The sequence below is a fragment of the Lingula anatina genome, chromosome 8 (assembly GCF_051362555.1).
Source record: "Lingula anatina isolate TDL-2025a chromosome 8, LinAna3.0, whole genome shotgun sequence".
Classification (NCBI taxonomy): Eukaryota; Metazoa; Brachiopoda; class Lingulata; order Lingulida; family Lingulidae; genus Lingula; species Lingula anatina.
The window spans coordinates 14,452,368-14,469,464 of NC_141774.1; the positions used below are offsets into that span (position 1 = coordinate 14,452,368).

At 37.1% G+C, this 17,097-nt stretch overlaps 1 protein-coding gene across 2 annotated transcripts; it reads right to left on the minus strand.

The window, feature by feature from the left end:
• Positions 1–492: 492 nt before the first annotated feature.
• On the minus strand, positions 493–16,220 carry LOC106174163 (organic cation transporter protein). 2 transcript variants are annotated; one of them, XM_013555585.2, is made up of 11 exons: positions 16,032–16,220; positions 8,862–9,113; positions 6,280–6,487; positions 5,769–5,875; positions 5,344–5,498; positions 4,648–4,816; positions 4,098–4,313; positions 3,141–3,364; positions 2,639–2,823; positions 2,143–2,297; positions 493–1,776 (listed from the first exon to the last, which is right to left on the minus strand). In XM_013555585.2, the coding sequence occupies exons 2-11, from the start codon at positions 9,002–9,004 to the stop codon at positions 1,662–1,664; spliced, it is 1,677 nt and encodes a 558-aa protein (XP_013411039.1). In that variant the 5' UTR covers positions 9,005–9,113; positions 16,032–16,220; the 3' UTR covers positions 493–1,661. The 2 variants fall into 2 exon arrangements, with proteins under 2 accessions (XP_013411039.1, XP_013411038.2); XM_013555584.2 differs by lacking the exon at positions 16,032–16,220 and adding an exon at positions 11,344–11,585.
• Between the last annotated feature and the right edge of the window lie 877 nt (positions 16,221–17,097).

Below are 17,097 nucleotides of genomic sequence, written 5' to 3' on the forward strand. Positions count from 1 at the left end.
TTGGGCTTCAGTGCAGAAAAGTATTCTTCTTCTTATCATTATTATTATACAATAACTAACTTGGTTGAGGTCACATAACGGCGATATTAGACCCAGTGCTGGGAATTATACCTTCTCCTTTTCTCTTTCTTAAATGTCATTCTAGTATTTCTTCTTTTCTTCTCTTTTACGTATTTTCTTATTCATTTTGTGAAATACTGGCAGCGCACGGTCTTCCTACAGCAGAGGTCGAAAATACGAAAACTGCCCTCTGGATTGACAGCTTTCTTCCGAGGGAGGCACTCTAGGCCGTCAAATTCAGATATTTTTAAAAATCCTGCTCTGGAAGAACACTCCCCACCGTCCAACAGCTCTTGTCAACCCACCCTTGAGCACAAGAACCCGACCCTGACCCATTGCTTACTGAACTACACTGTTGCCTCCGTTTCTTTACACCAGTAAAATGTCAGAATTTTCTGCATATGGTTTGTTAATGGTTAATGAAGCAAAAAGTTGTTAATCGAAACTTCCACTTTTATTGACTAGAATTGTCTATACATATCGGTGTTAATAATCTGACAATCCCAATTCACCGAAATACATGAAAAAGTATACATGAGATCAGTTTTCTATTATCTTAAATAAACTGATAAAGTATTCTATAGTTTGAAAATGCCCTTAAATCATTAAAATGTCAAAAAATCCCGCAAAGCTACTGCCAGTGTATACAAATAATATATATATATACATTATATACTATAATACTATATCACATTCTATAGGCTAATTGACAGGGCAATTTTAAGGTGTGACGGCCAAAATCCTTGAAAAGAATCAACAAGTACAAAACAGTCTCACAAAACTTCAGGAGAAGTTTACGGTGACTGAATGAGGTATTTTTGTAGCACCATTTTTCAATTGTTCTGGTGCTTTAAAATTTGATTGCCAAAATAAATATAATAATAATAATAATATTAATAATAAAAATAATAAAGAAAAAAGAAATATCAAATCATTAAATTCTTGCAGAAGTGGTTCATGCAACTTAACACTTTAAATATCTGACATATTATATTTACAAATTTCACAATAAATCTCTGATGATACTAATACAGTTACCCTGATTTATATTGTGCAAAAAAGGTCTTAGACTGATGGTCTGGTCTCTTTAATATCTTTCAACACATTACCCATCACCTTTCTCGATGTAATATCTACTCTTGTCCTGACACAATGCTTGATGATGATCAGAAATAAAAACCATATTTTTTTACATTGGACATAATATTTTCTGTTATAAAATAGAAAAATAGAAAATAGTGATGACAACTTTATTGTAAAGTATACTTCCTTGGAAGTCTCACTTGTCACATAATCAAAAATATCAGTCTATCAACTTTTATTGCGACTCAAAATTTCCCTTTTAAAGTTATGAAATGCATGAAATGTAACTGAGCAATCACTTGTTAATAGTAGATCATTTTATCAATAATATTTAGTCACTTAACACCATTCTAATCTAACAAAAATAAAATTTAAGAAACACAAAATGCTTTTTGCAGAAAAAAATAAATACCTACACGCCCAAACCCATAACAAATCCTAAATTTTCAAAATAAGAAAGTAAAGAATGTAAATGATGCAGAGTTCACCACAGAATTGCTTGAAGTGATGAAGCAATTTTAAACTTTATCCTCCATGACAGGATTGTTGTAGGCAAAGTCCTTCTTGGTGTATTTCGGCTCCACTGGAAGACTCTTCTCTGTGTCCTCGCCTGCCTTGGGGGCACTGGAGAAGCTAAAACAAAGATCGGTTAAGTGTAAAAAGAAAACTGAATGGAATGGAATATGCTAAAATAAAGAATGGCACTGGTATGGTAAAAATACTTCTTGAGGAATTATTCCTCACATAAGAAGAGTTTTACACCAGGGTTGTCAACTAAAGTCTGAGGGAAAGGGGGTGGAGGATGGTGGTTGCTGAGTCTGGGACAGATATCTACTGGAGGATATTTACTGATGAATTTCCAGCCTTAATCATTTATTTACTTTTTCATTTAAACATATGGAACAATTGTAGTAAACAAACAAATATACATATAAATAAATAAATAAATGAATAAATGAATTGATTAAATAAAGAAGTCACCACTATTGTAATACTTACAAAGGCACTTTCTCAGCATCATCAATAGTTTCTGGCAATTCTCTCCCTGCAGTTTCAGGCAGTAGGATAGACAGCAAGGCTACAAATACCGTGGCTGCACCAAACACTATCAGAGCAGCACTTCTGCCTATAGCACCTGGGAAGGTCACCATGTTCTGTTGAAAAATGGTATCAATTATTACCTTCTTTTTTTTTGCTTGATGAACACAAAAACATTAAATGAGGGTGTGAGAGCATGCATAAGTGTAATGGATAAAAGAGTGGATGAATGAAATTTTGAGTAAGTGGGTAAGTGATTGAGTATGCAAATGGGTAAGTCAGTGGATGTGTTAGTGGATATCAAAGAGGAAGAGTGAATGAATCAGTGCAATAGTTCAAAACAATTCAATGGTAACATTCAAAAGACACATCTAACACAATTCAAAAGCCACACTCAACACAATTCAAAAGTCACATCCAACACAATTCAAAAGTCACACCTAACACAATCACTTACAGCAATGACAGGTGCCAGCATGCCCCCAACCCTGGCAAATGTGGAGCTGAAGCCCATCAGACTGTTCCTCAACACAGTGGGATAGAGTTCTGCAGACCACACATAGATGATGGCAAACCCCATAGTGGCCCCCAGCTTCCCTACGATACTGAGAGCTATGTAGAACCACCTGGTGTTAGGATCACCTGAAAAAACACAATGTTGTCACAACTGTTATCACACCTAACACATTTATGTAGTACTACTTGGTGTTAGGATGGTGTGAAGGCACACTATTGTGATAGATGTTTTCACATCTTACGCATTATGTAGTACCACTTGGTGTTAGGATAATATGAAAACACAATACTTTCACAACCATTATCACACCTAACACATTTAAGTAGTAGCACCAAATTTTAAAGCAAATCCAGAACCTTCTGAAATTCATCTCAACAAATTAATAACCGAGTTGACTTCCCAATAACTTCTGAACTGCAGCGTGCCACGGTCACACACTTACCAGGATCAGCGTAAAGAGCCACGAAAATGGTGCAAAGACACGCACTACCACCCAAGAGCATGCCAAACACATGAGGTCCCTTGCGGCCCACTTTGTCTATACAAAAACAGAAGCAGTAGGCAGGAAACTCCACCAGCCCTGAGAGGAAAAAATTGAGGAAGATATCTCCTCCAAGATTACCACTGTTCAAACTGAGGCCATAGTAGACCATGCTGACCACACACCTGAAAATGAGACCAAAATGCAGAGAAGTTAGATCTGAGGCAGAGACGAGCATCATCAAGATAAGCACTGTTAAAGATTTGAAAGACTTTGGTATGATTTCTCTCTCAATGATATCAGGGAAGTTTTCTTTAAATTTACTATATGATCACACCTGTATCAGTTGCAAATCTCTCAAAATTTAATTGTGTCTTTGGAAACAAATCAAGGAAGGTGATAAGCGTCCTGACAGGTGGGTGGGTGGGTGGATGATGGGTGGTTGGTGGGTAGGAAAGGTGGGTGAGTGGGGTAAGAAGGTGGAGATTGGGTGATGGTGTTGGTGGTGTTGGACAGAGTGGGTTAGAGGGCAGGTTAGTGGGTGATGGAGATGGTGGGTGGATGGTGGTGGTGGACAGATTGGGTGAATGAGTGGGTAAGAGGGTGGGTGATAAAGATGGTGGTGGTGGACAGATTGGGTGAATGAGTGGGTAAGAGGGTGGGTGATAGAGATGGTGGTGGTGGACAGATTGGGTGAATGAGTGGGTAAGAGGGTGGGTGATAGAGATGGTGGTGGTGGACAGATTGGGTGAGTGAGTGGGTAAGAGGGCGGGTGAGTGGGTGATGGAGATGGTGGGTGTGTGGGTGATAGATGGAGAATGGGCTGGTGGGTGAATTGGAGGGCAGGTGTTGGAGACAGTGGGTGGCTGAATGAGTATCACTCACAAGTTCATTACACTGTAAAGTGTGTCTCCTTACCAGTTCAGGAAGATGATGAGCGTTCTGACCAGGGTCCTTGGCGACCTGAAGATCTGCAGAATGCTCCCATGATGCTCCTCCTCGTCCTCGGCCACCTGCTCAAACAGTTTCTCTGGGAGGACCTTGCCATTCACCTTGGCTGCCTGGCGTAATATTTCCTCTGCCTTATCTTCCTTCCCATTGGCCAGCAACCATCGTGCTGATTCAGGGACAAACCTGAAAAGTGAAGTCACAGGTGGTAATCTACACAGCTTTTTGTGACCTCATACCTTAACGTCACAAGTTTTCATATTAATAGCTACTAATGACCTTACAGTCACAAGTTGTTATATAAATTGCCTTGTGTGACCTCATTTTCAAGGTTACCCCCTTATATACATTACAATCAGAAATTTTTTTTCATCAAGTTGGGTATGTAAAAGTACATGGAGATTAATTTAACATTTCCACATAATCAATAAAATCTTTACCAAATATCATTCTACTTACAACAATAGTTATCATTACAATGATTAAAATAACAGAAAACAATAATTTTCCCCTTACTTACCACCAGTAAAGAATATAGGCAAAACTTGGAACAGAAACTGCCAATTCTATATGCCTCCAGTCACGCAAGAAGTACCCAACCATGGTAAGTATGATCAGACCTCCCGCAAAGAAGTATTCTATTGATATGCCTGCTATCATACGCTTGGAAGGACCAACCAACTCCATGCCTAAAGATAAGATCAACACCTAGCCTGAAGATTTTTAATAAGGGCAACTGTCTTATTTTTTCTTTGTTCACAGCAGGTTTGACCTTACCAGATTTCTTAAATTACATACAAAGGATAATCAAATCAAATATGACAGTGCACTTATAGTAAGTGTGTTAGTTGTGACAGTTAATTAGGTGTGACAGTGTCTTGGCTGTGACTGTGTTAGATATGCCAATGTGTTAGATGTGCCAAAGTGCTAGATGTGACAGTGTGTTAGGTGAGACAGTGTGTTAGATGTGACAGTGTATTAGGTGTGACAAGGTGTTAGGTGAGACAGTGTGTTAGATGTGACAGTGTATTAGGTGTGACAAGGTGTTAGGTGAGACAGTGTGTTAGATGTGACAGTGTATTAGGTGTGACAAGGTGTTAGGTGAGACAGTGTGTTAGATGTGACAGTGTATTAGGTGTGACAAGGTGTTAGGTGAGATAGTGTGTTAGATGTGACAGTGTGTTAGGTATGGCAGTGTATTCCCTGTATACCTTACCTAGTACAAAAGTGGTCATGAACAGCCCGGCAGTGGCTGAGCCCACAAAGAACCTGAGGACAATAAAACTGTAGTATTCTGGAGCAAAGGCTGCTGCTGTGCCACAAACACCTTGTAGCAACACAGAGATAATCAAGGTGGGCTTACGACCAATGCTGAAATGAATCGAAAAGATTGATATAATATAAAACATGCACAAAGTATTGTTTACATTGCGTTACACACACTCATTTTTTCTATCACTTCCATATGAGTAAGACACGATCAAATAAGGTAAATGACTGCATAAAATGGTCATAGCGCAAAGAATGGTGTTCCATAAATGTATGCATTTCTTTCATTATTACTGCAGTGGAACCATGAAATTATTAAGTCTTTTGGGTGTCTTATAGTCAATAGAAACTTATCATCAGTGAAATACGTACGCATCTGACAGAGCCCCCATGACGAAGGCCCCCACCAGCACTCCTGCCATGAAGACAATCTGGGCCGTAGCAATCTTCCACTTCTCTCCACAGTTAGCCAGGCCAAACTGAGAGAAACAACCATGCTCAAATCAGTGATTTATTTAAGAGAAGAAACTTGGTCATTTCTCTTACAAATAAAATCAAATTGAATGTAAAACTGACTGAAAATATATAGGCTGTCTTATAAAAGTGATGCATTTACTCAGAATTCAATATCTGAAAGAACCATTCACTGAGTTTAGAAAGAGGCCCTCTAATATTGGAAATCATTGGTCAGAACATTTAGTGTATTTTAATTCCTTTCTTTCATATTTTCCATCTTAGTTCTCGTCTTTTCTATACACATTTTCTTTGCTCATTTCAAACCACCACAAGTGTTCTATGTATGAAAACCCTAATTCATGAAAACATCATTCACTGTAATCACTACAACATCTAGCAGCAATACAAAGCCTCTGCAGTCACTTACATCAGTGGCAAAGGTTGCAGTGAACACAGACTTGTCGTACACCCATTTGTCACAGCTATAGGTGGCGTTAGTGTAGGAGAAGTTGGAGTAGAGGGAACACTCAAAGTAGTCGCCCTTGGAGCCCAACGGGATGGTCTCGTTAATCAGGAGTTCATGCCAGGCTCCCTGGATTGCATACGTGTCATTGGGAAGACCTGGGATCATGCACCTGAAATATATAATTATTATACTACTACTTATATTAATTATAACAATAATATCAATAATAATAATAATAATAATTCATTCAACAATCACAATCCATAAATTAAGTTTGGCCCCTTATATACAATTATTGGAATATAATAATAATAATAATAATAATAATAATAATAATAATAATAATAATAATAATAATAATGTATTAATTTATCAATCACAATCCAAAGGTTAATTTTTTTATATAATAGTGACTCCTTACACAATGCTATCTGTCACAACTAACACAATACAACTTGGACCACATTTTAAATAGAAATGTATTTAAGCACATCTAACACAATGGTCATGGTTCCTCTCCACAACTGTCACAATGCTGCTGTGTCATACCCAATACAATGTTGCTTTAAGTCATGAAACAAAATGCAATGCAATCTCAGAAAAATTTATGGAACTTTTCCAGCACCCTCCAACACCCCCTCCCCCCCACCCCACCCCCCTTTTATACCCTAGCTGAGCTCTGCTCCAAATGTCACACAATTCTAAATATTTACCTCAAGATAAGGAGCGCATATATATTACCTGGTCCATTGTTTGTTTTTTACAGTGGTCATTCACCTTTGAAGGTTCATAAAGATTTAAATGTTTACTCACAGTGGACGTAGTTTACAGGTTTGATTAAATCAGAAGTGCTAGCTAAGATTATACGGATCAGAGAATACAGCCATTCAAATACACATTCAAAGTACTTTACACATAATCAATCATGGGTTAAGAGCTAGCAAGAGTTAATTATATATTATATAGACCAGAGACAAATGGAGTTTGTAAGCTGAACACAGCGATCCACTAAGTATTGTGTACAGTTCACAGTTGATAAGTGTTCACCAGTTGTCAAACTCAGACCAAAACTGAACTGAAACTGAAGTAGACCACAGTCTGTTTGTGAAACAGGCTGCATGTGCCAGTTACATAATGGATGTTGAAACAATAAGTTGTTCTTGTAAGACCTTTTAAACATGAAAGTTTGTCATCAAAATTTCTGTCCAGCTTCAGTCCAAAATGAAACCATATCAGAGCACTAAAGCAAAAGAAAGGGTGTGACAGCGAGGGGGGGGCAGAGGGCAGGAATCTTTGGAACTAGTCTAAGGTGTCCTGGCTTATTCAAGTAATTAGCAAACAGCAATGCAAGGACATGGTCACTGTATACATATATGTACACACATGCATGTAACACTGGCTGATCATGTAAAGGGGGTGAGGTAGGGAGAGGGGGGGGTGGAAGAAACGAGGACAATTTTATTGTAATAGTATACTTCAAGGATAAACAGCAGGCATGTACTAGTAGTCATGCAAACACATGCTAACAATGCAAAGATAGCATGCATTATGTATGTACACACATACAAATACGTACCCAGTCACACATCTGTACACACAGTCCTATACATACACAAACAGACACACACCTAGAAACTCACACATACACAAACACATACAAACACACTGTCACACATCAAAACATGCATATCCAAGGCTTCAAAGGGATCATCTATTATATCATCATTTTCACATGTCAACCAAGAGTAACATTTTTCCAGATCCCCCCACCCCTCCTTCAGAGAGTACAGGGTGAAAAGCTAAAAATGGTTATCTTTGACAGCAATTTGGGCTATTATTATTTTTATTGTTTTTCAAAAGGGTACAGAGGGCAGAAGCCCCCCCCCCCCCCCCCAACCCAACACACAGTTTGCAGACTTCTGAAAATGATGATAAAAATAGGTGACCCTTAAACTCAACATCAAATGCAGTGGTCCATGTTTGACCAGGGTAATTTATTGTCCTCAGTAAATATATGTATAACCACAGCAAACAGAGTTGCCACGCTCCCCTGGCTTGTCTTGATAAGCCACACCCTCTGCCTGACCCCCAAGGACAGAGGACGGGATTTGGGATGGAAATTCCCATCACACCAACAATGGCTGATAACACAGTATCCTAATTTGGGAGATGCTCTGTGACATATGAAATTTGAAATTAAGTGGGCAAAGCATTCAATTTAACCAATGGGTAAAAGTAGCAAAGTATTGCTATTAGAAAGAGATCGAATTTTTCATTGTTATTGTTTTTATTGTTGTTGTTGTTATTATTATTATTATTATTATTATTATTATTATTATTATTATTGACAATATAACATTGGTTTTACTCAAGAACCTGGTTTGAATGACTATTACTATTGTAATTATAATAATTATTATCATTACTATTATTAATATTACCATAATTATTACTGGCAATATAAAATTAAATATAACTCATATATCTCATTTGCATGGCTTCCATAAAATAGCTATAATAATTAAAAAGAAAAATTTCCTTACCTGTGTTTTGGAAGAACCTGTATAAAGACGGCAACCATCATATGACATCCTGCAGAGATGGAAGATATACACAAAATCAAGTACTTGATGATCTGAAACTTGCCGAACTCGCCTATATGGCGGAGGATATCGTCAAAATGCATCCCGTTCGATATTTCTGTATCGGAGCTGTCAGAGTCCTTGACGAGCGGTTGGCGTTCTTGATTTTTGTTGAAAATAACCTCTTCCTCCTCCTCTGAGAGGTCTGTGCCACTGAAATTACACATCGATGTTCTCGCATAAAATACTCTTGAAACAAGACCATCAAAACAATGTCCAATGACGCACAGCAAGTCTTAACATTTAATTACACAAGTTACAAAATGACGATTGAGTCTGCAAAAGAGACCAAACTATATTGTAATTGTAGGGGGCATATATGCTGATGCCTTGAATACAAGTGACTATTTCTGCACTATTGTACCAATGATAACTGCTGTATATGAAGAGTTTACATGTTTATACAATGTCTTATGCAACTGATACTGGGTTCAATGTATCATATATGAAACATTGTACCACTGTTGTAGCACACAATTGTGTATAGCTCTGGAAAAACCTATGTATTGTATGCTGTTGAGTTTGAAAGCCACAGTGATTAAAATGCATACGTATTAGAACAAATCTTAAATTTTAAGCATAACATGACAAGTATTAACTCAATTTTCAGTTATTGACTGAAAAATGTTTTTATCTTTGATTTATAAAATAACAGTCAAGACCATCAGCACTTAAGGAAATTTACTAGTACCTAGGTCTTTGGCCAGTTGTATAATTGAGCCTATATACATCAGGGCTTAACCTCATAAGGTACGTCTTATCTCAACAGCTCGTGTATTTGCCACTCTGTCCAGAATTTTGGCCGTGACAAGGATTAACATCCAGGGTGTAAAATTATACAGCCACTCGTGTGAGAAAATGCTGGACCTTTCCACCTCAAAGAGGGTTTACATGGTGGAGAGGACACACAGGATGATAATCAAAATGCATCATATATATGGTAATTCTTCAAGAAATTCACATAACAAAATTAAGAATGCACCTCCCCCCCCCCCCCCCCCCCCAAAAAAAAAAGAATTGTTATTATTATTATACTCATAATTATAAACAGTTTTGTGGAAATACTTAAATACATTGATTCAAAAGTCTTAAAAAGCTGGTTGGCAAATAGCACATTTAACAAGTGTCCAAAAATCTAAAAAAAAAAAAGAAAAACTTTAGAATGACTGAGGCATTTGAAATGTTAATGTAAATACCGTACACATATAAGCAAGATAAATACAATCTAATCATTTTGTGAAGTTGTGGTAATATCAGTGTTTAAGTAACTTAAAGGAGATGATATACATGTGTATAGCCTTGTCACAGTGTGTTATGAGTTTATTAAAGATGAGATACCCTAGATGTAAGATAAGTAATAGAAGTCCAAGATATTTGTACATTGCCCTTTAAAGGAGCTATAGATCAACAACAGAGACCTCCAACTTCTCAAAGTACAAACCCAAATAGTAAAAACACTCTTTTGTCACAAACTGCAAATTTTATTCACAGAGGATGTTTCACATTGCTGCCCCTTCCGTGATGCACCCCTTACAAACTCAAATTATTTAAAAAAATTCAGTATACTAGTACTACATGACAATGTGCTTATGTTAAATATTTCAATATAAATAAAATTTTAGAACAATAATATAGATAAGGTGAGAGGTTAGAAAATGCATGATGAGAAAACACATGCTAATTTTTAAAATCAGAAATAAACTTCCCGACTTAAAAGCCTACTAATACTAATAAGCTATATGTATGTGATTAATTGAAAGGGTAGATATTATACACTGGGTACACCCATCAGTCTACTTAATCACTGCAAAGTGGTGTATTTATCTAAAATACCTCTATGATAAAGCTCCTACTGAAACCATGATCAACAGCATATTAAACAATTTATTTATATATTATCGAGTCATTCAGTAATAAACCATAAAATTGAAAAAAAAATTGAAAATACAAAAAAATAAATAGAAAAAGAAGAAATATAAATTGCACAGAGGTTACAAAGCAGGGTTTACCCCCCCCCCTCTCCAACCACCATATCCAGGCCTCCCTCCTTCAAAAGTTTTAACCTTATCAGTCAAGTTTGGGGAAATTCCAAAGAACTGAGTTAACAGTTTGTGTAAGCTTTAGACCCGTGTGGAATATTTATCACTATAGTCATTATATATACTTACTTCAACATACATATCTTGTTTAATCTAGTAAGATTTATATTACAATTTATTTTATTCATTTTATTTTTACTTAGTGATAATTGTTCTCCCCTTTTTGAAGGGGGGGACTGGCATGGGAAAATAAGATAATCGAAATCTTGTTTTTACAAATAAATTTACTGTTAAATCTGACACACGAACATACACGGCTTAACATATCTTCAATGTCTCCTTACCTTCCCTCTCCATCGTTCTCCTCCAAAAGGGGTCGGTTTACCCCTCTTCTTCTTGCCGCCATTTCCTACTATATTAACTTCTCCCAAGAGTATTATTCATAATCATATCCATATGCTACAAAGTTACAGGAATATTGCACATTGGCCCTACATGATCGTCTTTTTTATCAAGTCCTGTTTTATTTCCCTGTGAAGGCTCTGTTTCCGTGTACGTGTGCGCTCAATTCAAACCTTTTTTAGTAAAGAGCAAGACGAGACCACGCAAACTTTGTCTAACGCAACTCTAGCAACGTATAAATAAGACACCGCAAAACTATCATTTAAAGAAAATAATCTGAACTGAATATTTGATGAATAATCCACTTAATAACTCACATATAGCAGTAACGTACACGAGAAGAAAGTTATATTTTATATTTCTCGTTGGTCAGATTAAACAGTAAAAATCTCACCAAAATACCCCTCAGACGTTGAGAAAACGGCGCAACGCAAGTGGCGCTCACCGTGTGCGGGAGGCTTTAAATTTTTTTTATTTTAAAAAATTAATTGTTGTGTAAATAACCCCTTTTACGTCTGTTTTGCATAAAAGTAATATAAAAGGCTCTAGTATATCACACACCCTAGTTCTGTTACTTATGACTAATCCTTCCACACCAGCACTAACCGTAATAGTACTGCATTTAGAGTTGTTTTTTTTTTTTTTCAAAATGCTTTGAATAGCTTCTGTCGTCAAGGATATCAGTGAAAACCCATTGACTTGGTAAATACTCCAAACGAGAGGCCATCAGCTTATACCTTTAATTAATTATCAGGCGTTCACCAGATAGAGTAAGCTAGCCAGTAGGGGCCTATTAACCCATTGTAGCCCTCGTCATCAAAACAAACGGCAGCCATGCTGGAGGGAGACCGGAATCGTCTGCTGCGCATGATCATGTCTACATGTACAATTCAGTATTTTATTTTTGTGTTTTCTTTGATATTAAACCGAGTAAAATGATGAATTACTGCAGGGTATATGATAGAGAGAAGATAACTAACTTAACAAGCGTTCACAGACTGCCTGCAGTGGTAACAATCCAAGGTGTAGGGACGAAAATCGTAAACAGAGGAGAGACCGAGGAGTGGCTTTGAATCAAGACTCATCGGACAAGTAAAGGATAAAACTAATTTATTTTACAGCAAAGAATGGAGACCCAGCAGTGCAGCCTTTACCATAAAAGTAAAAAAAGTAGAAAACCAAAGACCGGGGGGTAGAAGTTTGGAGCGCACGTACACTGCATGTTACTAGTGCCCAAAATGTTTGGGTGGAGAGTGTCTTGTAAAAACGTGTGGAAATACCCAGGCAAGGTTTCGACTTACATTATAAAGGCTCTCTTCATTGGCTTGGGTGTAATTTGTTATCAGTTATGGTGCTCTTTGGATTTTATCTGCTGTCATCTACCTCTTTAATACCTGGTTAGCATTATTGTCAATTAGTGTCAAGGCTACAGTACAATGTACATTTGTACACAGCTCAGCTGGCCCAATTAAATCAATTACCTGTGTCATGTGTATTTAGAAGTTACAGTGGCTTGATTTTAGATTTGGTGTAGTGTTAAGAGTAAATCTGTTTTGAAAGTATATATTCTAGCTCAGGTATCATTTAATTGAAATATAACTTAATGAAATGAATTTGAAAAATGTTAAATTCTGTGTTTTCCTACTGTATTTCAAGTTACAATATGAATAAAAATAACTATTGTTACCTTTTCTTGTTAATTTACATTTAGGCAATTGATCTGGCATTTTCCCACCAAGCCACACTGAATGATTGGGTGCAAGTAAATCTTGATTATCAAAAAAAAAAAAAAAAAAAACAGGTGATAGGTACAAAAGGCAGCTAGATGGCACACAAGGTAGAAGCAGCAAAAGAATATTCTTATATCTTTGTGACCAGCTGAGGAGACAGGATCTGAACATCAGGAGAGTGAAATTCAGTGCATGACAAGAGTTATTTAATTGGATTTGTTTTTTTATTTAATTGTTCATTTGTCGTTTTAAAGTTGTTATCCTGATAGCTTGCAAACAACAAGGATAGGTATTCTATTTATTTAGAATTGTGAACAGAAGCACAAGAAGAAATGAAAACACTTTTTCTTCCTCATATTTTTAAAGGCTAAATGGAAAAGTTTGCAAGAAATATAATACTTTGTATGCTGCACTTCTCACAGATGGTCTGATATGAAGAAACAGATGGCTGTCCTGTATCAAGAAAAGATTTAGCTCTTCTAGGTTGCGCATTTTTTAAATTTTGACCACCAGTTGTGGAATTCTCCTAAATGAAATTACAAACTGCTTAGTAACACCATCTAAGGACTTATATGTACATACCTACACACAATTATTGCACACAGCACATATCAATTGTGAGTCTTCAATCAAGCATTTCTCTAGACATAGATAAAAATATACCAAACAGGTTTTACAGATTATGGTGACTTGATTTGACTTAATATGCTCATGTACATGTTGCATTGCATCATTAAAAGTATGGAAATATTTTTCATGTCAGTGTTATCAACCAAAAGGAAAGGGACCCTGATAATCTGTCATTGAATTGTGCAACAATGTCAACAATGTTTTGCATTTTATGTTAACTTTTATTTATACAAAAAGTGATGAGCATCTGCTAGATGGCCAGTTTGAAACCAGCGTATGCAAGGAGGCACCTGATTTAATCAGAGCCAAATAGGCTAAATACAGTCAAGTCACACATCTAGCCACCGGTACAGCCTATGGATTCAGGCCTCCCGTAGCAAAACTCGACCCATCAGTGGCTGGTACTGTCAGTGTAAAAGAAGGTGGCCAGACAGTTAACTTTTGCACATATCACTTCAGTCCTGTGGTATATGGGGTTTGCCATGAGGCAGGGATACAATAGAAAATTATGCTGTGGAGAAGGCTATTTGGATGCCTCACATTTACCAACATCATGTGGTGACAGTATTAGCGAGAAAGAAAGTTTTTTGGACAGCACATCTGATTAATTTTCTGTTGTTCCTATACATTTTATTCTCATATTTGTATATTTTGTATAAATTAACACTTGCAATGCGTTCTTTACAAGGTCTATATCACATACCATCATCACATAACCATATACTTTTTAGGTGATTTAATTTCATTGTCATACAGATTATTGACCATAACTGTTACTATGTACACTATATTTTCATTCAATTTTTAATTTTACCTTATCATTCGTACTGTCAATGTTTAACATTGGGATAAGCGCTCTTTTTACCGTAGAGACGTCGCATGGGCCTGTGTTGCGGTAGTTCGAAGCAATGCTCGTGGATTAGTTCAAAATTTCTCCTGGATAAGTCAGTTAATCTGTTGACACGACTTCACACTTCAAATCCAGTGTTTACCTTCATTTTAATACACTTACCAGCAATGTAAGCCCTGAGGGGAGGTCAACATGAAACACTGAGTAAACGCAACTTGAGTCTGTATATATCTAGACCGAAAACTGGGGGGGGGGGGGGGGGGGGAGGGGCATCAAAAATAAATCTGAAGGAAGAGGGTCTATTACCAAGTGTTAGGGCGCAATCATAACCAGTTGACTTACTGGTCCGTGGATCAAACATGGGGCCATCCACTTGAAAGCGTGCCGAGATTTAATTGCTGGGACGACACGTACTACTTAGGCCGCAGATCAACTGATTCTAAATGTGCACTCGCCTTTAATTCTCCCAGTCAGTCTGATATAGCTTATTTTTCCTTACGTCAGCTTCCAGACGCAGCGTTTATCTCTTGCTTCGGTACGTACTTTTACGAATTCTAGCCCTCCCCCGGCCCCTATCAAGCATTCTTCTCAGTCGGTAGCCCTGAACCCGCACTTTATCACATATAACGGGTACTTGACAGATAACTGGATTCTTCACAGTTTGATGTTTACGCCCTCGTATGGACAGAAGTGTCCTATCTGATAGGATGCTACATAGTTCTACGTAACATATAGTACATGTAAGATAGGGAATAGGTAAATACAACTGGTAAAATTAGCCAATGTGATAACTGAAACATGAATAAGACGACTAAAATTGTCAAATTGGTTGCATCTTACTTTCTCTCTATCATTTGTGTGTGTGCGTGCGTGCGTACGTGTGTGTGTGTGTGTGTGCGCGCTGGCATTCTCCACGCAGTTGGATCAACACTGGTTTTGTTTAAGGTTTAATTAATATATTGAAAACGACCAAATTCGAATCAAGTATGAAAATAATTATGTTAACACTTTGGAAAATTTGAAGCTGAAAAGAACCTTGCTACAAATTCTCTCCTAGTATTGCCTTCAAATATAAAAGCAATGAGAAGTACAGATAGACCCTAGAAAACGTGTACAATAAACTAAAACACGAGAAATGCTAAAGAATGACGTATATAGTATTGCAAATTACCTTGCTTTTCAACTTTGAAAAAGAAAATATGATATGCACCAAGAATAGCGCTAAATATAAGGCAGAAATAATAATTCGTAACGCGTATACCAGTTTGTAGGTAGACTTAATTTTAATCTTCTATATGTGATAGATTCTATTGTATATATCTCTTTTCTTTTGTCAGAATTGTTTTGTGTGTCTTACTGGGGCTATACTTCTGCTAAAGTTAAAACCAAGAAAAACATGAAAAAGATGTTGAAAACTTACCAAAATATGCCTCACCTTCAGGTGCCGGCGATGCTGCAAACAAGAGAGAAATCGGTACAAAACTGTTGACAGTCTTGGCGGTACTCAATTGGCAAAAAATCGGCTTAAAACAGCAAAACCAAATCCTCTGATTATTTAATTTACTTTTTGACTTTTATAGTTTTTGCTAATCTCTGTTTGTCTTAAGCTTTTCCCCCACTCAGTCGGTTGCGATTGAATTCTTTCCAAGCTTTCCGGGAATCTGCCCCCTCTCCTGTTCCCGCGGCCGTGGACTGTCTCCCGTCACCGATGATGACAAAGTGATCGGACCGTTCACGCGCGACCTTGTACCCCAGGCCGAGATATGTGATGTGACTTAAACTAATGAGGATACCAAAGGTAAAGACGCCGTGTGGTGCATTTTTTTAATGCGACAGATTTAAGTTGAGATTTAAGTTGAAATTGACCTCAGCTACACCTTAACGATTTTGTTCTGTAAGAGAAACTGATTGATTTTTCTGAAAATAAAACACCCCATGTGAATTATTTATGTAACGTGTAATGGGAGACTACAAATGCGTTGATGTTGCCTTATAACTGTACAGTAATCTGTGTCCCATTGAACAACAAAATCCACTTTGAATGATTTAATATATACACAATTAGATATAGTAATCCATAATGTTGATAAACTTTTTCAGAAATGTGTATATAGTTTTGCTCTGGGTAGAAAAACTCTCGGGTCTGGACCCACTGTGAACCCTCGTCTCTCAAAGGACAATAGGTGTGCCTTTAAGTAATAAACGACCTTATCTTATTGAACTTCTTCAAGAGATGTACTAATGGGGATCATTCGAGATAACCCACGCTTCTCACCGTAGTGGAATCGAGCGAGATTTCGCGGGACTTGGAGGTGAGTGGGATCAGAAATAATTCTTCAAGTATTTAGTGCGAAATTTACTCTTTACTTCATTTTAACTAAAAAGAGTGGAGAAATTCTACATAAATTAGGAAACAACCTAGCATCTCTGCGCATGAAAACAAGAGCAGCGTTACCACTTCTAGGACCGGTCAGAATATTCAAGAT

What these genes read in the sequence shown, in the direction of transcription:
- LOC106174163 (XM_013555584.2), bottom strand. Translation starts at nt 11,405, where the DNA reads ATGGCGGCAAGAAGAAGAGGGGTAAACCGACCCCTTTTGGAGGAGAAC. An exon ending in CTGCAACCTTTGCCACTGAT is followed by an intron (nt 5,876 to 6,279) that starts GTAAGTGACTGC and finishes TGTTTCTCTCAG; the next exon opens with TTTGGCCTGGCTAACTGTGG. An exon ending in ATGGGGGCTCTGTCAGATGC is followed by an intron (nt 5,499 to 5,768) that starts GTACGTATTTCA and finishes GATTCATTTCAG; the next exon opens with CATTGGTCGTAAGCCCACCT.